A 23390-nucleotide genomic window follows, 5' to 3' on the forward strand; every position below is an offset into this window, starting at 1 on the left:
TAATCCCTATTTAGTAATCCCTATTTAGTAATCCCAATTTAGTAATCCCAATTTAGTAATCCCAATTTAGTAATCCCTATTTAGTAATCCCTATTTAGTAATCCCTATTTAGTAATCCCTATTTAGTAATCCCTATTTAGTAATCCCTTTTAAGTAATCTCTATTTAGTAATCCCTATTTAGTAATCCCTTTTTAGTAATCCCTATTTAGTAATCCCTATTTAGTAATCCCTATTTAGTAATCCCTATTTAGTAATCCCTATTTAGTAATCCCTATTTAGTAATCCCTATTTAGTAATCCCAATTTAGTAATCCCTATTTAGTAATCCCTATTTAGTAATCCCTATTTAGTAATCCCTATTTAGTAATCCCTATTTAGTAATCCCAATTTAGTAATCCCTATTTAGTAATCCCTATTTAGTAATCCCTATTTAGTAATCCCTATTTAGTAATCCCTTTTAAGTAATCTCTATTTAGTAATCCCTATTTAGTAATCCCTTTTTAGTAATCCCTATTTAGTAATCCCTATTTGGTAATCCCTATTTAGTAATCCCTATTTAGCAATCCCTTTTAAGTAATATCTATTTAGTAATCCCTATTTAGTAATCCCTATTTAGTAATCTCTATTTAGTAATCCCTATTTAGTAGGCCCTTTTTTACCAGAATGAGGTTCATATTGTGTTGATTTACAGGAGACCGTCATGTCCCTACTGCGCCAGTACTTCACCACATGGAGACAGGCTACACTCCACCAACAGTCACATGACCTGGAGGTCACGACCCACCTGGAACAGAAACAGACCACAAACCGGGTCAAGGTTGCGTTCAACTTCTGGAGGAGACACTTCCGGGCTACGTTGGTTGCCAGGTAACAAATGAATATTGGTAGTATTGTAGTGTAGTGAATGCTTTTTAAACAGAGGAATGCAGAAGCTTGTGTTCTTGTGCATTTCAAATTTTATGAGGTCCACCAGTGCCTAAGGCTGCATTATATAGGGGCCCGAAGCGGGTCCCAGTACTTAACCTAATATACTTTCCACTTTCACAATGGCTTGAGACAAGTTTTGTAATGGAATTGAGTAGATTTCTCAGGAAAGAACTATTGGGCCTAGAGGACAGCCGGCAGTGGAGAAGACAGGTGCTGTGTTAAAAAGCTTTTGTAACTTATAGTCGCAGTCAATATGTTTATTTATGTTCATTTTTCCTAATTAAAATCAATGTGTTATACTTCAATACTGGCATAACACAAACATTTCGTCTTTGCGTGCGTGCGTGCGTGCGTGCGTGCGTGCGTGCGTGTGCACGTGTGCATGTCCCAAAACTTTAACCAAATCTTTAACCTTCGTCATAACTTTTGCAATATTAAACATAGCAACTTGATATTTGGCATGCATGTGTATCTCATGGAGCTGCACATTTTGAGTGGTGAAAGGTCAAGGTCATGCTTCAAGGTCAAATGTCAAATATATGTGTCCCAAAACTTTAACCAAAACATTAACCTTCTTCATTACTTTTGCAATATTTAACATAGCAACCTGATATTTGGCATGCATGTGTATCTCATGGAGCTGCACATTTTGAGTGGTAAAAGGTCAAGGTCAACGTCATCCTTCAAGGTCAAAGGTCAATAAAAAAAAATCAAAACTTTAACCAAAACTTTAACTTTCTTTATAACTTTTGCAATATTGAAGATAGCCACTTGATATTTGGCATGCATGTGTATCTCATGAAGCTGCACATTTTGAGTGGTGGAAGGTAAAGGTCATCCTTCAAGGTCAAAAGTCAAAAAATACAATCAAAGGGAAGTAATAAGCTTTAAAAGGAAGATAATTTCTAAACCTGCCAAATGATATATTGAAATTTTATTTCAAAGCGGCGCTATAGGGGGCATTGTGTTTCTGACAAACACATTTCTTGTTTCTCAAAGTTCTCATGATAAATGCATCAAACAAATTATAAGTTAAACATTAAATGTCAGATGTAATTGTAAACTTTTGTAAATATATTATTAGAATTTACAATCCAAATGTTACTAAATACATGTCATGTGCTTTAAAAACGGCCTGTAAGATTTACTGACATAGGACCGAAGATTACCTAAATCTGGAAACTTTTTTTTTAAAGATATAAATAAAAAACACCAATATTGCATAACACCTTATAAGTAATTGGCTAATTGCACAAGCCAGGGAAAACATTTATTGGTGTTAGACATGGCATTGACTACTACCTAACTAATATTTGCAGAGAGGTGGACATTGTGAATGACTCAGATAACTTTAAAAAGAGTCACCTGTCGTTTAAATCCATGCTAGTTAAAGCGGCAGTTGAACCCCAGAAAGTTCCAATTTACAAAGATTGAGTCTCAGTATCTCTTTCCAATATACCAGACAAATCTTGCATCAATTTATCTGGCTTTTTTGTTCTCCAGGGAAAATGAGAAGATCCGCGTACGATGCCTGGCCAAGCAAGCCCTGGAGGCGTGGCACCTGCATACCCAGAATGCACTGCAGGAGGCTGTGGAGAGGTTTGCAGCTGCCATCGGCCTCACTGACAGCGTCAGCTTTGAACAGGAGCTAGACATGGCTGGAGAAGACACGGACGGTAAGAGGCTGAAATGGAGTGGTAAGGGGCTGAACACTGGCCTTAAGGGGCTCAATACGGGCAGAAAGGGGATTAAATGGGCTGGTAAGGGGCTTAAATTGTTTTATTTTTGGAGAATATTTGAGTTGTGGTTGCCTTGGAGAGGACACAGGCTGTAAAGGGCTCAACATGGGCGGTAAGGGGCTCAAGATGTGTGCTAATTGGCCCACGGGAGGTACGTGGCTCAAAGGGCGCAATGAGGGGCTAAAATGCGGCAGTATGGGGCTAAAAGGAGGCGGTTTGGGACTAAAATTAGGCGGTAAGGGGCTCAAATGGTTTTTTGTGTGGAGAATGTTAGAGTGAGGTTTACCGAGAGATTAAGTTGAACTTTTGAGGCAGGTTTTGATACTGATTTACACCAGGGCCCTGTATCACAAACATTCTCAATTTTATAGCTGACAAGTCAGGAAATGAGAATTTAAGTTTGCACCTAGCTGAGTAGTGCAGATGTTAGTCAGCATAGCTGTAAAAATATTCACTTTTTTTTCTTCAAACTCCGGGTTGAGTCAGACTCTGAACTCAAAACAAAAATTGGTTAACACCAATTTGAGCATGACGGTAAACCTGGTTTCAAAAAGTGAGAACAACTAAAATTGAGTCAGAATATTGACTACAGCACGATCTTGATACTAAGCCAAGGATTGTAGAGTATGTTGGTCTTCATATTTATTCAGCACTCACCTTATATTTTATTTATATAATATAGATAACCAAGGTGAAGTACTGCCAGAGAGGGATGACCTCTATGACAATGACCTTGCCATGACCCCAAGGTCAGTGCTGGGGTCAAGGCCGATGACCCCTCGCACACCAAGGACACCTAAGACACCAATAACACCAAAGAACAGTACCTTCATCAGTACACCAAGGAAGAGGTTAGATATACTACATCAAGTACTAATTGATATTCTGGATTTTTTTTCCAAAACCATGTATTTTTAAATTTTCTGTTCAAAATATGCGTCAATAAATGTTCCCATGTAATTGTACTTAATGCTTGTGTTTGGAAAATTTGAAGATGTGAAGTTAGCTAGTTATCCCCCGCCATAGGCGGAGGGATATTGTTTTGGCGTTGTCCGTCCTTTCGTCTTGTCTGTTTTTCCGTCGGTCCAGAGCCATATCTTGGAAGTGCTTTGGCGGATTTCATTGAAACTTGGTATGAGTATTATATATGGATAAAAGGATGATGCACGCCAAATGGTATTGTACACCATCTGTAAATAACGGAGTTATGGCCCTTTGTATCTTGAAAAAATGCTTTCTTGTGTGTACGGAGCCATATCTTGGAAGTGCTGTGATGGATTTCATTGAAACTTGGTATGAGTATATATAATTATGGATAAGAGGATAATGCACGCCAAATGGCATTGTACACCATCTGTAAATAACGGAATTATGGCCCTTTTTATCTTGAAAAAATGCTTTTTGTGTGTGTCCAGAGCCATATCTTGGAAGTGCTTTGGCTGATTTCATTGAAACTTGGTATGAGTATATATATGGATAAGAGGATGATGCACTCCAAATAGCTTTGTACACCATCTGTTTTCTGTGTGATCTTACTCAGGCCAGTACTGAACTGCTCAGCAAGCAAGTTGTAGAAATTGAACATTTAAAACCCTTTCCCGCTCAGTAGAAGGCTGAAAATGGCTACATGCAATCAGCATAAAACCAGACCAGCCTTGTAGCCAGCAGGCTATTTAGGTTTTATGCGGTTTGCTACTCATCAGTATCTTAGCTGTAAAGGGTTAATAGAAACAATATGGCTGTTTTTTAGGATTGTTACACCCTCACTGGGCTTAATGTTTGTGCATTGTCATCCCAGATTAGCCGTATCAGGGATGTAAACTTTCCACCAAACTGGATTTTTTTCAGGAGAATTTTTATTAAACAAAATATTTCCAGTTCAGGCAGAAAGTATCGTCCCTGATTAGCCTGTGCAGACTGCACAAAATAATCTGGGACTGCACTTTAGGCACATGCATTAAGCCCGCATGACCCAGAAGGATAATACAAACACGTTTTCTCGTATTCAGGATTGGTACACCCTCACTGAGTAGACTGAGTCTGGCCCAGTCCCTGGAGTTGGAGGCGGGGCCAATTATGAACGCTAGTTTCCTTGACGCCCGCTTTGAGATGGAACACGCTGTGAAAACAGAGAGTCGACGGGTGAGAAACAGACTGAGTAGAGATTGAACCCACAAGTTCCTGTGATTTTGTTTTTTAGCTCATCTATTTTTTGAAAAAAAAAAAGAGCTATTGTCATCACTTTGGGGTCGGTGTCGGCGTCGGCGTCCGGTTGAGTTTTGCGTTTAGGTACTTTTTCTCATAAAGTATCAATGCTATTGCATTCAAACTTGGTACACTTAATTACTATCATGAGGGGACTGGGCAGGCAAAGCTAGATAACTCTGGCTTGCATTTTGACAGAATTATGTGCCCTTTTTATACTTAGAAAATTGAAAATTTTGGTTAAGTTTTGTGTTTAGGTCCATTTTATTCCTTAAGTATCAAAGCTATTGCTTTCATACTTGCAACACTTACTAACAAGCAAAAGGGGACTGTGCAGGCAAAGTTTTGTAACTCTGACTGGCATTTTGACAGAATTATGTGCCCTTTTTATACTTTGAAAATTGAAAATTTGGTTAAGTTTTGTGTTTAGGTCCACTTTTTTCCTAAGGTATCAAAGCTATTGCTTTCATACTTGCAACATTTACTAACTATCGTAAGGGGACTGTGCAGGCAAAGTTATGTAACTCTGACTGGCATTTAGACGGAATTATGGGCCCTTTATATTTGAAAATTTGGTTAAGTTTTGTGTTTTGGTCCACTTTACCCCTAAAGTATCATAGATATTGCTTTCATACTTGGAACACTCGCAAACTATTATAAGGGGACAGTAATGGACAAGTTGCATAACTCTGGTTGTCATTTTTACGGAATTATGGCCCTTTTTTTACTTAGTAACTTTGAATATATGGTTACATTTTGTGTTTAGATCCATTTTACTTCTAAAGTATCAAGGCTATTGTTTAAACTTTAAATACTTTCATGCAATCATGAGGGTACTGTACCTGGCAAGTTGAATTTTACCTTGACCTTTGAATGACCTTGACTCTCAAGGTCAAATTATTAAAGTTTGCTAAAATTGCCATAACTTCTTTATTTATGAGTAGATTTGATTGATACTTTGACAAAACAACTCTTACCTGACATACCACAATTGACTCTGTCCAAACCCCCCCCCCCCGAATCCCCCCGTCATCGAATAAATGACCACCACACCCTCACTTTACCCCCCCACACCCTCACACTATACCCCCCCCACCCCCCTCCCCAAAAAAATTATTTTATGCCCCCTGCTGTAGGGTGGCATATAGCAGTTGAACTGTCAGTCAGTCTGTCTGTCCGTACGAAAAAAACTTTAACATTGGCCATAACTTTTTCACTTTTTAAGATAGCAACTTGATATTTGGCATGCATGTGTATCTCATGGAGCTGCACATTTTGAGTGGTGAAAGGTCAAGGTCATCCTTCAAGGTCAAATGTCAAATTTATGGCGTCTGTTTGTCCGAAAACTTTAACATTGGCCATAACTTTTTTAATAATGAAGATAGCAACTTGATATTTGGCATGTATGTGTATCTCATGGAGCTGAACATTTTGAGTGGTGAAAGGTGAAGGTCATCCTTCAAGGTCAAATGTCAAATATATGGCGTCTGTCCGTCTGAAAACTTTAACATTGGCCATAACTTTTTTAATATTGAAGATAGCAACTTGATATTTGGCATGCATGTGTATCTCATGAAGCTGCACAATTTGAGTGCTGGAAGTTCAAGGTCAAGGTCATCCTTCAAGGTAATTTTTTTTTTTAATTCAATATGGCGTTCTCATGAAGCTGCACATTTTGAGTTGTGGAAGTTCAAGGTCATCCTTCAAGGTCAAGGTCATTCTTCAAGGTCAAAGGTCAAATAACAAATACAAAATTTCAAAGAAACGTTATCATGAAGCTGCACATTTTGAGTGGTGGAATTTCAAGGTCAAGGTCATTCTTCAAGGTCAAGGTAATCCTTCAAGGTCAAAGGTAAAAAAATCAATTCAAAGCGGTGTTATCATGAAGCTGCACATTTTGAGTGGTGTAGGTTCAAGGTCAAGGTCATCCTTCAAGGTCAAGGTCATCTTTCAAGGTCAAAGGTCAAACAAAATAAAAAAAATCAAAGCGCTGTTATCATGTAGCTGCACATTTTGAGCGGTGGAAGTTCAAGGTCAAGATCATCTTTCAAGGTCAAATTATTTTTTTTTAATTTCAAAGCCGCGTTATCATGAAGCTGCACATTTTGAGTGGTGTAGGTTCAAGGTCCAGTTCATCCTTCAAGGTCAAGGTCATCCTTCAAGGTCAAAGGTCAACAAAAAATAAATCACAGTGGCGTTATCATGAATCTGAACATTTTAAGTGGTGGAAGTTCAAGGTCAAGGTCATTCTTCAAGGTCAAGGTTATCCTTCAAGGTCAAAGGTCAATTTTTTTTAAATTCAAAGCGGCATTATCATGAAGCTGCACATTTTGAGTGGTGTACGTTCAATGTCAAGGTCATCCTTCAAGGTCAAGGTCATCCTTCAAGGTCAAAAGTCAAACAAAATATAAAAAAATTCAAAGCGGCTTTATCATGAAGCTGCACATTTTGAGTGGTGGAAGCTCAAGGTCAAGGTCATCCTTCAAGGTCAAATTTTTTTTTTTTAATTTCAAAGCAGCGTTCTCATGAAGCTGCACATTTTGAGTGGTGGAAGTTCAAGGTCAAGGTCATCCTTCAAGGTAAAAAAACAAAAACATTTCAAAGCGGCGTTCTCATGAAGCTGCACATTTTGAGTGGTGGAAGTTCAAGGTCAAGGTCATCCTTCAAGGTAAAAAAACAAAAACATTTCACAGTGGCGTTCTCATGAAGCTGCACATTTTGAGTGGTGGAAGCTCAAGGTCAAGGTCATCCTTCAAGGTCAAATTTTTTTTTATTATTTCAAAGCAGCGTTCTCATGAAGCTGCACATTTTGAGTGGTGGAAGTTCAAGGTCAAGGTCATCCTTCAAGGTCAAGGTCATCCTTCAAGGTCAAAGGTCAATTTTTTTTATTTCAAAGCGGCGTTCTCATAAGCTGCACATTTTTAGTGGTGGAAGTTCAAGGTCAAGTTCATTCTTCAAGGCCAAGGTCATCCTTAAAGGTCAAAGGTCAACAACAAAAATAATTAAAGCGGCGTTATCATGAAGCTGCACATTTTGAATGGTGGAAGTTCAAAGTCAAGGTCATCCTTCAAGGTCAAGGTCATCCTTCAAGTTCAAAGGTCAAAAAAATAATATTTCAAAGCGGCCTCCTCATAAAGCTGCACATTTTGAGTTGTGGAAGTTCAAGGTCAAGGTCGTCCTTCAAGGTCAAAGGTTAAAATAAAAAATGAAAATTCAAAGCGCGCAATAGGGGGCATTGTGTTTCTGACAAACACATCTCTTGTTTTTTTTCTAACATTGTTAAAAAACACAAATATTTATTTTTATGATTTTTTTTTTTTGAAATACCGTCCAACCATGCACCCAAGAATCCCCCCTCCCCCCCCCCCAAATTTTTTTTTGTTCATTTTTTTGGCATTTTTGGAAGATAATGTAATAAATGACCACACCCCCACACTATACACCCCTCTCCACTCCACCCCTCCCTCCTTTGTGATTAAAATTGAGATAGGTCCCTACACCTTTAAAAAGAAAAATAGATGAGCGGTCTGCACCCGCAAGGCAATGCTCTTGTTGTATAGTTTAAAATATGCAAATACAAAAAAAAATCTTTACAAAAGCAGTTTACAATATTTGGTAAGAAGTTGAAACTATTTGTGATAAAAGCCAAGTCAAATTAGTTCAATTTACACCAAGTTTCTATAAATTCCCAATATTTAACATGAACTGTTCCAAGGAGTTTTATTTTTGTGTATTTTGGTCATTTTTAGCTCATCTATATTTTGAAAAAAAAAAATGAGCTATTGTCATCACCTTGGCGTCGGCATCTGCGTCAGCGTCCGGTTAAGTTTTGTGTTTAGGTCCACTTTTCTCATAAAGTATCAAAGCTATTGCATTCAAACTTAGTACACTTACTTACTAGCATGAGGGGACTGGGCAGGCAAAGTAAGATAACTCTCGCGTGCATTTTGACAGAATTATGTGCTCTTTTTATACTTAGAAAATTTTGTTAAGTTCTGTGTTAAGGTCCACTTTATTCCTAAAGTATCAAAGCTATTGCTTTTATACTTGCGACACTTACTTACTATCATAAGGAGACTGTGCAGGCAAAGTTATGTAACTCTGACTGGCATTTTGACAGAATAATGGCCCCTTTATACTTAGAAAATTAAATTTTTTGTTAAGTTTTGTGTTTTGGGCCGCTTTACTCCTAAAGTATCATAGCTATTGCTTTCAGACTTGGAACACTCACAAACTATCATAAGGGGACTGTACGGAACAAGTTGCATTATCTGGTTGTCTTTTTGACAGAATTATGGCCCTTTTTTGACTTAGTACAATAGACTCCACCCAAACCATCCCCCATACCCCTCCCCCCCTCAAAAAAAAAAACAACATTTTTTTCTTTTTTTATTTAAAGATCATCTTATAAATGACCACACCCTCACACTATAGACCCCCGGCCCCCCCCCCCCAATTTTGTTTTTTGGAAACATGGTTAAAAAACAAAAATATTTATTTTTATTATTTTATTTTTGAAAGACCGTCCAACTATCCTACCCAAGAATCCCCCCCCCCCCCCAAAAAAAAATATTTTTTTTTGTTTTTGCATTTTTATTTCTAATTTTTGGAAGATAATGTAATAAATGACCACCCCCCCACACTATACACCCCTCTCCACCCCACCCATCCATCTTTTTTTATTGAAGTATTCCTTCACCTTTTAAAAAGAAAAATAGATGAGCGGTCTGCACCCGCAAGGCGGTGCTCTTGTTATGATATGCTGTGTGCTTTTGGCAATGGTTCCCACGTACAAAAGACCCTTTGAAGTTAATAAACTTACTATCCAGATATCAGCGCTGGAGTTCCACATTAAATATTTGCATCACTCTGGGATAACAGGGCTTAATGCATATGCTTAGAGTGTCATCCCAGATAACCCTATGCAGTCCACACTGGCTTATCAGGGACTGCACTGTCCACGTGTATGGGTTTTGTTTGTTAAAAGAAAGTGTCTTCTCAGCTTAAATCCTTATTACCCTGTGCAGTTATGGGATGACACTGTACACAAATACATTAATGCTGGTTTTCCCAAAATGCTTTTTATTTGCGTTATCTTTCATTCTCAGGAGATCGTTGTTACTGTGGTGCATCGTTTACGCCATTGGCCAGTCAGTGTTGTGTTTGACCAATGGCGTGAGTTCACATCCCGTCAGCGAGAGTTCAAGAATCTGACAACACAGATGATCAGCATTCACCAGGAGCTTGCTGTCAAACAGCATTACTCGGCATGGCTTAAACAGTTCCAGGCAATGAAAATGGCAAAACAGCATCATGTAATCTACCAGTTATTTGTTCTACGAGTTCAAAATTATGTTGCTGTTGAAATGAAAACTTTAACTCCTGTTTTTACAAATTAATAAGGAACGCTTATTATTTCCAAATTTATACTTAGTATTTTAAGTAACACTTAACATTTTAGTATTTTAAGTAACACTTAACATTTTAGTATTTTAAGTAACACTTAACATTTTAGTATTTTAAGTAACACTTAACATTTTAGTTTTTTAAGTAACACTTATAATTAACAAATGAATACTCAGTATTTTAAGTGTTCACGAAGTTTAATAGTCAAGTCAAGAATGATGAAGAAATAAAAAACATTTCCCATCTGTATCAATTTATAATAGCTATATATTAATTTTCAGTCTAACACAATTTATAAGATGTAATGAAGTGTAAATCAATTTCTTCATTGTAATATTTCTATTATTCATACAGGTGCACATTAAGATGAAAGACTTTTTAGTTGTAAATCTGCAGGATATTTATTGAGTATAAATTGATTTAATACTAAATAGGCACATTAATTAGTTAGAATAAAGTAACTGAGTATGACTTCAATTAAAGATGTATCTCAATCAATGATGGCTGCATGTTTGAAAGTACTTCACAATTGTTTTCAGGATCACATAATACAGCACAAGGCTTTGTTAAGCTTGGTGTGGTACCGAGACTCTCGCAAACAGAAAAAGCAAAGGAATCAGCAGGCCCTTGCACATTTCGCTCAGAAGACGTTTAAACTCATCTTTCCACAGTGGCTAGCTAAGGTGAGATAGATGCTTTTAACCCTTTACCACTTAGATATGTATTTAACCCTTTACCACTTAGATATGTGTTTAATCCTTAACCACTTAGATATGTATTTAACCCTTTACCACTTAGATATGTATTTAAGCCTTTACCACTTAGATATGTATTTAACCCTTTACTACTTAGATATGTATTTAACCCTTTACCACTTAGATATGTATTTAACCCTTTACCACTTAGATATGTATTTAACCCTTTACCACTTAGATACCTATTTAACCCTTTACCACTTAGATATGTATTTAACCCTTTACCACTAAGATATGTATTTAACCCTTTACCACTTAGATATGTATTTAAGCCTTTACCACTAGGATATGTATTTAAACCTTTACCACTTAGATATGTATTTAACAATTTACCACTTAGATATGTATTTAACCCTTTACCACTTAGATATGTATTTAATCCTTTACCACTTAGATATGTATTTAACCCTTTACCACTTAGATATGTATTTAAGCCTTTACCACTTAGATATGTATTTAACCCTTTACCACTTAGATGCGTATTTAACCCTTTACCACTTAGATACGTATTTAATCCTTAACCACTAAGATATGTATTTAACCCTTTACCACTAAGATATGTATTTGACCCTTTATCACTTAGATATGTATTTAACCCTTTACCACTTAGATACGTATTTAAGCCTTTACCACTTAGATATGTATTTTAATGCATTTGAAGGCCCTAAGAAAGTTTAATTTATACTAGATTCAAGTTTTACAGGCTTTATTTCCAATCTTTAGATACTGATGAGCAGCAAAAAGCATAAAACTGAACTTTTACTCGCAGGCTGTTCTGGTTTTATGCTGCTTGCACATAGCCATTTTCGCTTTGTTTCTGAGTGGGAAAGGGTAAAACCTGTTTGTGCCTAGCGTCTTGAAAAAAGGCCTTGGCAAACAGCGTAGACCCAGATGAGACGCCACATGATGCGGTGTCTCATCTGGGTATGCACTGTTTGCTTCAAATAAATTTCTGTAAGAAATATTCTAAATATAGAAATAAATATACTAGACATCCCTAATTTTGGAAATAAATTGATCCAATTTAGAAGGATAGGAGAGTCCACTAGGCATAAATAGGTTAAACCTGTTTGTTCCTCCAGGCACAGGAGAGTCATCAGGCTCACAAGATCCTGCATCTCTGGACAACGATCACAGAGGAGGAGCGGGCGCTGATCCCCCGGGAGCGATCCTTCCGCTACAAACAGAACCGCAAGGTGCTGCAGCAGTGTTACCAGACCTGGTACACAGAATACCGCAAGATCTCTACACTGAAAAACCTGTACCACAAAATACTCCTGGAGCGGTATGAATTGGGACCTAATATTAGCCGCGTCATGCGAAAATGTACCTTATGCCATATGCAGTCAGCATAGTTCCAGCTATTGTAACCACAAAACCTTGCCTGACTTAATAGAGGATAGCATGGCTCTTTACCAGACCGGGCTACGCAGGATGCAAATGACATAAAACCCATTTTCTCATGACAAAGGTCATATGCTTTTTATGCCCCTGGTAGGGTTGCATATAGCAGTTGAACTGTCTGTCAGTCTGTCCGTCAGTCAGTTTGTCTGTCCGAAAACTTTAATATTGCCCATGACTTTTGCAATATTGAAAATAGCAACTTGATATTTGGCATGAATGTGTATCTCGTGGAGCTGCACATTTTGAGTGGTGAAAATTCAAGGTCATTCTTCAAGGTCAAAGGTCAAATATATGGCTACAAAGCGGCGCAGTAGGGGGTATTGTGTTTCTGACAAACACATCTCCTGTTTATTTAAAGACTTGTAAATGCAATTGTAAATACACTGTTTCAGTGCTGTCTAAAAGACTTTGTACAGTATGGAAGCATGAATGATGTAATATATTGCCAGTCGTGAAAATATTTTTTTTCTATGATCACGAAAATGCCATGTTTTATCATAAGGTTTAAAAGAAAAGAATATCTTCATAGAACAATCTTGGTGCTTGGTTGAAAATTTCATTTGTTTAGAACAAGATACAAAAAACATGTTCATGGTCAGCTTTTGTGATCACCTTTTGTGTATTGTTTATCGTGCATTGTCTGTTTTCAAGCATCAACATTTATCTTGTGTACACTGGAAAGGCCACATTTATGTCCCAATGTTCATGGAACTTGGTAAGAACATCTGTTCCAATGATATATTGACCAAGTATGGGTAGGGTCAAAACTAAGTCGCTAGGCTTTATTAAAGAAACAGCACTTGAACAATATAATATCAATATCTTTAGCCCAATCATCATTACATTTGCTCAAAACATTTGTAATGATGATATCTTAGCTGAGTTCGAATATGGTACCAGTCTGTTCTGGTGGTGCAGTTTTCCTTATAAATGGCCGTAAAACCTTATGAACATTCAAGAAGTCATATTCTTTTCCCAATCTTCTTGAAATTTGCTCAGACCATTATTGTTCTGTAGTGTTAAAAAATGGTTCTGAGATGAAAAGCAAGACCAGTATTCAATTTTATTACAAAAACATAGAACTACTCAAAACAGGTCAGTTCTGTTGGGTTTCAATTAATTCGCCTAGGGCCTTTTGCACTATTGATGATTTTGTTGTTCAAAGTTTCAACTCTTTACTGACATGTACTGTAATCCATGTCCACTGACCATTTGCAGATATTTTGCTGCGTGGAGCAGTTGGGCCTGGGAGAGACGAGCAAGAGAGGTCAAAGGTGCACAGTTCAGGAACATAAGGATACAAAAACTGGTGGGTCACAGAGCACATATGAGAATTGCCCTAGACAAATCTGGTATAATGCATGTGTGTAAAGTACAGAAAATTCCATAAAAGCGGATCTGATATAATGCATGTGTGTAAACTATGAAAAATGCCATAAAAGTGGATCTGATATAATGCATGTGTGTAAAGTATGAAAAATGCCATAAAAGTGGATCTTATATAATGCATGTGTGTAAAGTATGGACAATTTCATAAAAGTGGATCTGATGTAATGCATGTGTGTAAAGTATGGACAATTCCATAAAAGTGGATCTGATATAATGCATGTGTGTAAAGTATGGACAATGCCATAAAAGGGGATCTGATATAATGCATGTTTGTAAAGTATGGACAATTCCATAAAAGTGGATCTTATATAATGCATGTGTGTAAAGTATGGACAATTCCATAAAAGTGGATCTGATATAATGCATGTTTGTAAAGTATGGACAATTCCATAAAAGTGGATCTTATATAATGCATGTGTGTAAAGTATGGACAATGCCATAAAAGGGGATCTGATATAATGCATGTGTGTAAAGTATGGACGATTCCATAAAAGGGGATCTGATATAATGCATGTGTGTAAAGTATAGACAATTCCATAAAAGTGGATCTGATATAATGCATGTGTGTAAAGTATGGACAATGCCATAAAAGGGGATCTGATATAATGCATGTGTGTAAAGTATGGACAATGCCATAAAAGTGGATCTGATATAATGCATGTGTGTAAAGTATGGACAATGCCATAAAAGGGGATCTGATATAATGCATGTGTGTAAAGTATGGACAATGCCATTAAAGCAGTAAGTGTTGTCTTAGCTGAGCCTGCATGTGCAGACTGCAAAGGCTAATCTGGAACAACACTTTTAGTAGACGCAACAAGTCCGGATTTCCCAGAGTACACCTAAAGTGTAATCTGAACAAAACAAGAAATATCACTTGGTCCGTGAACCTTTTATGAACTAACATTGTGGTAATTTCTGTGACTTTTTTTTACTTTATTTGATGGTGAATGAACAAATGTAAACACGAGCACTTGTGTCAGGTACCATATGATTTCACATTATTGTTCAAAAGCCCAAAAGCAAAAAGTAAACTTTTTAATATGTGTGGTTCGAAAACCAAAGAAGTTTGTAAGTTGTTTAACATTGAAAAAATCAAAGATTTCACAATCTTAAGTTAAAATAAAAATGTACTATATTGCTAAGATAAAATATACAAACTGGATTGAGGCCAAACTTTAGTTTCCCTTTTGATAAACAGACGAATTGTTGTTCAAATGTTTTTCATACAAAATAGAGACTGAATTGCTTTTTTTAACAGGCTGAGACAAATAGCTTGCGGTTTGGGGATTGTTAGTGAAAAAAAGTATTCCACCATTCCCCTCTACCGCTGATTCCAGTAGAACTCTTGTACCGTTTTTTTTTGTCAACTGACTCCCATGAAATATCTGCAAACAAAATCCAAACATACTTTCTCATGAGCCTTGTTAGAGAAATCTGGGCTCAATGCATGTGCCTACAGTGTTGTACCAGATAAGGGTTGACACTTTCTGCCTCAACTGGAATTTTATTTAAAAGAGACTTTCTTAAAATAAAAAAAAATCCATAAAAGCGGAAATTGTTTTCCCTGATTATTTAATCTGGGAAGAACCTTAAAGCAAGTGCATTAATCACAGTTTTTACAAAACGATGCTCTAATGTTGTAATTGTGTTGTCTCCAGGTGTTCAAGATGTGGTGTTTGCGGTACACGCAGAGGACAGAAGTGGAGCGGCGGTACACAGAGACCTGGCACAACTACATGGGAATCATCTTCCAGTCCTGGGCCACATGGGCCAGAGGTAGGGTTGGGGGAGGAATATTTATACTCCTTTCATTTCGTAGTAGAGGGGGTACACTGGAATCACTAGTGACGTCTTTTTGTTAATCTGTCAGTCAGTAGACAAAGACTTGTCCTCAGCTTTCTCCTACTCTTTTTAATACACACATTTATTATTTATGAAACCATATGGTCCACAGGTGGTGATAAAATGATAACAAACTGCCATTAATAAGTACATTTTACCTATTGCAATTCAGACCATCACCATCACAAGATGGTTTCTGCCCACCTTATCGCTAAGAGACAGAGAGCCACTGTAAGAAAGATGTTCCACACCTGGAAGTCAGAGCACAAAAAACTTGCAAGGGTCAACCGTTGGCATGACAACCGACTGGTTGTGAGGTAGGAGCAATAACATGCAAACATTTTTCATTGTTTTAGGAAATACTGTTTCTTAATTACATCACGTCATTTCTATTGATGTAAAGCCTTTTCCCCATGGATACGAAGCAAAGTGAAAATGACTTTTGCAACCAGCAAAAAACCAAACAGCCTGCCAGTAACACCCAGTCTGTTCAGGTTTTATGCTGTCTGCTGCTCATCAGTAACTCTGAGTTGGAAATGAAGTCTTTAAAACTTGAATTAAATAATAAAGGTATCTAAGTAAATTTAACTTTGTGTGGGGCTATAAATGCGTCAAAATATGTATCTAAGTGGTAAAGGGTTAAATAATGTTTCGGAAAAAAAAGTATCTATATTGTAATTGAGCCTTGTTCTGAGAAAAATGGGCTTAATGAATGTGCGTAAAGTGTCTTCCCAGATAAGCCTGTGCAGTCCGCACAGGCTTATCAGGGACAACACTTTCCGCCTAAACTTGATTTTCAGTAAGGAGGGACTTCATTGAAACTAAAAATAACATAAAAGTGGAAAGTGTCGTCCTTGATTAGCCTGTGATGACACTTTACGCACAAGCATTAAGCCCAGTTTTCTCAGAACAAGGCTCAATGTTAATTTCTTGTGCAGGGTGCTCTACTCGTGGCACTGTGTGGCGATATGGCAGAGGGACATGCGGGAGAAACAGCTTCAGTGTCAGCTGGTATCATGCACAGCACTGGTGGGTACATACTGTGTTGACATACTAAAATCTACTAGAATCTAACTGATAGTTTCATTACATATGGGCCGTGCTTTGCGAAAAAGGGGTTTAAATCATGTGCGTAAAGTGTCATCCCAGATTAGCCTGTGCAGTCTGCACAGGCTTATCAAGGACAATACTTTCCGCCTAAACTTGATTATTGCTAAGAAGATACTTTCTTTAAACACAAAATATAATACAAGCGTAAAGTGCCGTGCCTGCAGACTGCACAGGCTAATCTGGGACGACACTTGATGAACATGCAATAAACCCCTTTTCACAATGCACAGCCCATATTTAATGTGAGCTAAATCTGGACCTGAACAGGCAATATCACATGCCATCACATGCAATTACAATTCGAGGTCACGATATTACTTTCACAATCTTGAATTGCAATTTTGTATTATTGTATTGTTAATTGCATACTTGTATTTTTGTGATCTTTTATATCCTGTTCTCATGTTCTTGGGATTGTTATCAGCAAGTCTTCAATACGTAGCAATAGGTTTCTCTAACAAAAAAATATTCTATTACTTTCTTCCTAATCAAACTGAAATCAATATGAGGCATTTTGTAATAGAACTAGGCATAAAGCATTCAAGCGTGTTAAGTGAAGCCCTAATCAGCCAGTGCAGTTGTTTGAAGGTGCTTTACCGGTAGTCATAGCAACAAACACTATTATAAATGAAAATGGAAATATTTAGAAATCATAAAAACACAACACACATGGCTTTTTTATGTCCCCAGATCAAATGATCAGGGGTATATTGTTTTTGGCCTGTCTGTCTGTCTGTCATTCTGTCTGTCATTCTGTCCCAAAACTTTAACATTGGTCATAACTTTTGCAATATTGAAGATAGCAACTTGATATTTGGCATGCATGTGTATCTCATGGAGCTGCACATTTTGAGTGGTGAAAGGTCAAGGTCATCCTTCAAGGTCAAAGGTCAAATATATGGCTTCAAAGCGGCAAGTAGGGGGCATTGTGATTCAAAAACACAGCTCTTGTTTTATAAAGCTATGGAATCCTTATTTCAAAACCTGCTTTTTCCAGGCCAAGCGTGTGTTCACCCAGTGGCAGTCCCGATACCGTGATCGACTGGCTTTACACGCAGCTCACAGACGCACTGTGGAGAAACGAGTGTTGAGGATTGTCACTCACTGGCGCCACCTAGGCCCAGGCCACCAGGGGAAGGCAACTCAGAAAACACTTACAGTTGCAAAAGGTATGTTGTTTGGTAACCTTTAAGTATTTGGGGTCCTTTTATCTCGGTAAACCAATATTTAACGCCCAATATAGTTTTGAAATTGTAGAATGTATATAGCAAATTTCCTCTTGGTTCTAGAATATTTTTACCACTTATTGTTTTGGTAATTAAATTTAAAGGAAAAAGTGTTAAACTGTTTTATGGATACAATTTCTGAATCAAAGATTATCATTTAACTTTCAAATTGTGTAATTTGTTATGTCTGGGGTAAGGCATAAAGTGTTCACAATGTCTGTCTATCAGTCCATCCGCTCTTTTTTATTTCAACTCTTTAACTCTTTCAGTGCTGGAACCGAATTTTGAAGGTCTTTGCAAACAGTTTGGATCCAGATGAGACACCACAGACGGTGGCGTCTCATCAGGATCCAAACTGTTTGCTATTCTGATAGTATTCTTTGGAAAAAAAATCGAAGAAAATGCTAATTTTATACATTCAGCAGACGACATTTTAGCAGACAACAAATTTCCCAGCATGCAAAGGATTAACTCAAATAGTTTGTATTTTACAATCTCCAAACTTTCTGAAAATGTTTATAAGCATAAAATGGAGGAAGACTGCACGAGCTAATCTGGGATGAGACTTTATGCACATGCATTAAGCCCAGTTTTCCCAGAGAAAGGCTCAAATTCAAATGTGATTGGTCCACTATGACACATGTTTCAAATGTGATTGGTCCACTATGACACATGTTTCAAATGTGATTGGTCCACCATGACACATGGTTCAAATGTGATTGGTCCACCATGACACATGTTTCAGGTTCGCTTGCTTTTCACAAAGTGGACACAAGCTCACTGCAAGAACCAGGAGCGCTACCAGCAGCTGAATGAGTATGTGGGCAGGAAACAGCTAATGTTGCTAGGCAACTGCCTGGAGACCTGGAGGTCACAGTTGATGTGCTTGCAAGCAGAGCGTGTGTTCAACATGCGGCTGGTCACCACCCTGCTACAGAACTGGAAACTGGCTGCACAAGGTATTGACAATCGTTGGTGATCGTAAGGAAATAAACTCATAATTTACAGTGATATAACAACAAATATTTATCAAACATTTTGCTCCCCTAACATGCAGCAAAGTTTCAGTATGTGCGATTGTTTAGAGACATTTAATATTGCATTCCCCTTTGATTTTTGACCTGTTGTTCTGCAAATCAGAGTGGGTATTTCATTATCCATGTATAAGAGTTTCATTTGTTAACTCTTGCCAGTTTACCTCCTCTGTGTATTCCTCTGTGTATATCAGGTTGCAGAGTGAGACGTGAAAGCCTGGTGGCCTATCAGTCGAGGAAATCCTTCCACATCCAGCAAGCCTACTTCCTGTATTGGTTCAATGTTGCCAAGGCGAGAAAGTCCATCCGTGGTCATGCCAACCTCAAAATACAGCTCAAGTAAATACATTTCTTAGTTTTTTTCCTGTACGTATTTTTTTTTTAAGTTATTTATTATATTTGCTCATAAAAGTAATATAGAGCCTCAGAGCTTTTCATCTGGTCTGCAATAATTTTGGGCTTGTGTTTGAACAATACAAAATGTAAATAACATGGTCGCTACACAAGTATTCGATGTAAGACCATATGTGCATTTTATTTTATGGTCAATAAAATTAATGTCCAAATAAATGTTTTATATCAAAATAGCAGAATGGTAATTAAGTATCAAAATACTGACAGATATGAATGTAATAGTAATTACTGTAAATTCTTATAGTGTGTTCAAATCCTGGCTGCTTTACACGCGCAAGAAGAACAATCTTCGGCGCCTAGAGAAGACATTCACACGGAAACGTAACGAGCGAATTCTCAGCGACCACTGGTACCTGGTGAAGACACGGTATGACTACTGCGTGGAGTTGGGTGAGATGGCAGGACGTGTGATCCATGAGAAGAATATGCTGCTCATGAGACAGGCTCTGGCACACTGGGACTTCAGGCTTAAGGTTGGTACATACCAGAATTGTTCTAGAAAAAATGGTTTAATGCTAAGCTTGCAGAACAACACTTTCCGCCAACACTGATTGTTATTTTAAGAGACTTCCTTTAAACAAACAATTCCATGAAAGTGTGGCCCCCAAAACAATACTCTACACACATGCATTAATTCTGATTTTCCAATAACAAAGCTCATGTATTCATGTCCCCAAAGATGGTGGTTTTTGGTTTGCTCATGTCAGACAGTGTACAACTTCCAATTTCCCACATATCAACTAGATTTCATCCAATTTTTACAAAACTTCTTGAAAATGAATCTGGTCATGATATATATAGGTCAATGTTCGATACTAATGAGCGAAATTGCACCAGGAAATGTCAAGTTATGTTGACTTAATTATATCAAACTTGCTGCAACCATGCTGCAGGTTGAAAGAGCTTTCTTTGGCTGTTTGGAATGCGATTTGATAACGCTTAGCAACACTATTTCAATTCCTTGCTTACAGATTGCTTAGCAACACTTTTTCAAATCATATGGTTACAGATTGTGATTGCTGACGAGTATCATGAGCACGCCCTTGCCAAGAGAACGGCCACCAGGTGGCGCCAGTTTGTTGCTAGGCGACGACAGGAGCGTGAACATACGGCAAGGCAGACTGAACGTGCTCTGAGGTTCTACAACAAACAGCTGTGGTACTAAATAAAGTTCTATCTTTGTTTAATCCTTGACCACTTAGATACATTAGAAAGTTACATTTGATATAAGTCCTTACTAGATTCAAGTTTTAAAGGCTACTTTTACGAACCCAAGACACTGATGAGCAGCAAACAACATAAAACCTGAACAGACTGTGAGTTACTCGCGGGCTGTTCTGGTTTTATGCTGTTTGCAAATGTCATTTTCACTTTGTTTCTGAGTGGGCAAGGGTTAACTAGTAGTGAGGGTAACTGGAACTGTGAAATTGATTTTTTTATTGCCCAGATTGTCCCTATGATTTAAAATGGGAGACATAAGGCAATATACTCTTTCATCCTTTCTTATGTTTTTCAGGTCTCAAACATAAACTGTCTAGACTTTATATTCATTATTCTTCACAATCAGCCATAATACAAAACATTCTAATGAAATGATGTAATTGGAGCAAGTGAGAACATTTTAAAACTGCAACTACAATAAACTGGGCTTCAGCCATTGATGAAACAGCCCCTGTTGTTTTATAAAGTACATTTTAGTCCGTAAGATTTGTTTATCAACATATAAAATTCTTTTATAGCAATAAAGCGTATCGAAGTTGGTACAACGAGGTTCTAGCCACTAGACATGCAAAGAGAAGGCGCCAGAAACTCTGTAACAAGTATGCCCTGGTCTGGAAACACAAGGTGGACATGGTCTTTACTGCAAAGTGCTTGGTATGTATAGGGTTGCTATGGTGACCCTCCTTTTTAAACCTACCGGTAGTTTGACTTGTAGCTCTTAACATGTTTGTTATGATGACATTTAAGTGATGTTTTCCAGTCTTTGTAAATGGAGGTCTTTGTTATTGTGCATTTTGGCATCAAAACAGCTTATTTAGTGATATTTATAATTATAACACGTCATGTGAAGTTGTAATCTTATACAAGTTATATTTATATTGCATGCACATTTAATGTTTTCAATACAGGCTTGATATCTTAATATCATTCTTTTTTTAAGTTTTATGATTATCCCTTCAGCGCTGGAACCAAATTTTAAAGGCATTTGCAAACAGTTTGGATCCAGATGAGACGCCACAAAACGTGGCGTCTCATCAGGATCCAAACTGTTTGCTATTCTGATAGTATTTTTTGAAAAGAAAATCGAATAAATTGCTAATTTTAGAAATTCTGCAGACGACATTTTAGCAGACGACCAAATTTCCCAGCATGCAAAGGGTTATAGATCGTATTGTGATAGTCACAAGATTTATTAATTTTATAAAGAAATTCTTCAATTTTTTTAGTGATCTTCATTAACAAAATTGTTTGAGTTTTTGATTGCACTAAAGCTGTTTTGAAGTATAGCAAACTTAGAAATTATACATTACATATATTGTATTTACATTTGGGAGCAGCCTTTTTGTGTAACACACTTCTTTTAATGATTCTCAACTTCCATTAAAGGTCGACAGTTAAAAAGCGTAGTATAATCATGTATGAATACAGATGGTAATCAAGATGATTATTTTCCATTATTCAGTACAATGAGAAACTGCTCTCAGAAGCTTGGAGACGCTGGCATCTGGAGTTTGTGAGATACAAAGCCATCCGCAAAGTGGAATGCGTTTGACAAGAAACAGCAAATGACCATGTATTTGTGTCATGGAAGAACCTTTGCAAAAAGCGTCAGACACGCAAGATATCTTTGATCCCACTGCCGCACTGCCGGTATCTCCCGCATTCACATGCCCGTAGCAGGGACTAGCTCACCCACAACACCCACCGAGGATTATTATGACACCCACGAAACCAACGGCAACCCAACTGGAAGGGTTCAGGCTAGACCTGCCCGGGGGTCACGCCTGCCCTCGCTGAGTGCCAGGAACTCTCCCACGAGTGCTGCGGAGAACAGCAAGCTGAGTTTCCCGAGTAACAAAAGAGGGGCTCTATATACTAGAATACCATAGGGATGGGCTTTTTCAATAATTATTTTTTAAGATTTCTTTTCAATAACAGTGTTGATATTATTGTAAATGTTTAGATTCCTATGAAAGTTTACACAAACATAAGGCAGCTAGGAGTTGATACTTTGTTAGTGTATTCTTATTGTTTAGATAAGAGATATTAATGATGTGTGTTTCGCTTGCTTTAAGACAGATAGTGCCTTGGTCAAAATAAGTAAATTATTGTTCATATTGTCTTAAGATAATTGCTAATTATTTGCTTTACCAATGTTTTGTGACTTTTTATATCCCACACTGTCCAAGCTGTTTCATCCTCAACCAGTATATGCTACATGTGCCTAAATTGCTATTTAGCCAAAGTTGCAGTCCATTATGAAAGTTGAGTGTTAAATATTAGCGTTAGTTCAGTCACACTAGTTTCATGTTTAATTTTGTTCATTCAGCTCAACTAAATAAAACTTTTAACTGTCTGTGCTCAACATCAAGAGTGCTATTAAAAGTATGTATAAAATATAATGGAAATATATATTTTTACTCTCTTGCCTGAATTGGAAGTGTGAAATGTGTAGAAAGGAAGGGTTGTATTTATCTCTTGATGTCTTGAATCTGGTTTAAAAACTAGTATGCATTTAGAAAATGTATAGTTTTGAATGTGTTTGTAAATCGAATGTTAAACTGTAAACTGTTCTTTAAGAAAGTTGGTGTAAACTGTTGTATATACTTAGCATTTATGTTTTTAATGCACCACACACTCAACACCAACATTTTCTGTATTTTCAAACTTTTGTAAAATTTGTGAATTGGGTGCTGAAAGTACTGTTTGTTTTTT

The 23390-nt window shown here is 37.3% G+C and overlaps 1 protein-coding gene across 21 annotated transcripts in view; it reads left to right on the top strand.

Annotated features, from left to right (window-relative positions):
- Positions 1-23390, top strand: part of LOC127840885 (uncharacterized) — a 178864-nt gene that overhangs the window by 95971 nt on the left and 59503 nt on the right. For 6 of the 21 annotated variants that reach the window (XR_008030618.1, XR_008030617.1, XM_052369334.1 and 3 more), the window contains exons 19-27: positions 692-867; positions 2431-2603; positions 3349-3517; positions 4676-4808; positions 9980-10186; positions 10817-10960; positions 12115-12317; positions 13655-13745; positions 15487-15604. Coding sequence is in view for 19 of the 21 variants with exons in the window: in XM_052369334.1 (XP_052225294.1) it covers positions 692-867; positions 2431-2603; positions 3349-3517; positions 4676-4808; positions 9980-10186; positions 10817-10960; positions 12115-12317; positions 13655-13745; positions 15487-15604 (1414 nt within the window). In the remaining 2 variants the exon portion in view is untranslated. Of the gene's footprint in view, positions 1-691; positions 868-2430; positions 2604-3348; positions 3518-4675; positions 4809-9979; positions 10187-10816; positions 10961-12114; positions 12318-13654; positions 13746-15486; positions 15605-15842; positions 15988-16608; positions 16700-23390 lie in introns of all 21 variants that reach the window. The other 15 variants (XM_052369323.1, XM_052369320.1, XM_052369339.1 and 12 more) reach the window with 8 other exon arrangements.

This window comes from Dreissena polymorpha, chromosome 8 (genome assembly GCF_020536995.1).
Source record: "Dreissena polymorpha isolate Duluth1 chromosome 8, UMN_Dpol_1.0, whole genome shotgun sequence".
Classification (NCBI taxonomy): Eukaryota; Metazoa; Mollusca; class Bivalvia; order Myida; family Dreissenidae; genus Dreissena; species Dreissena polymorpha.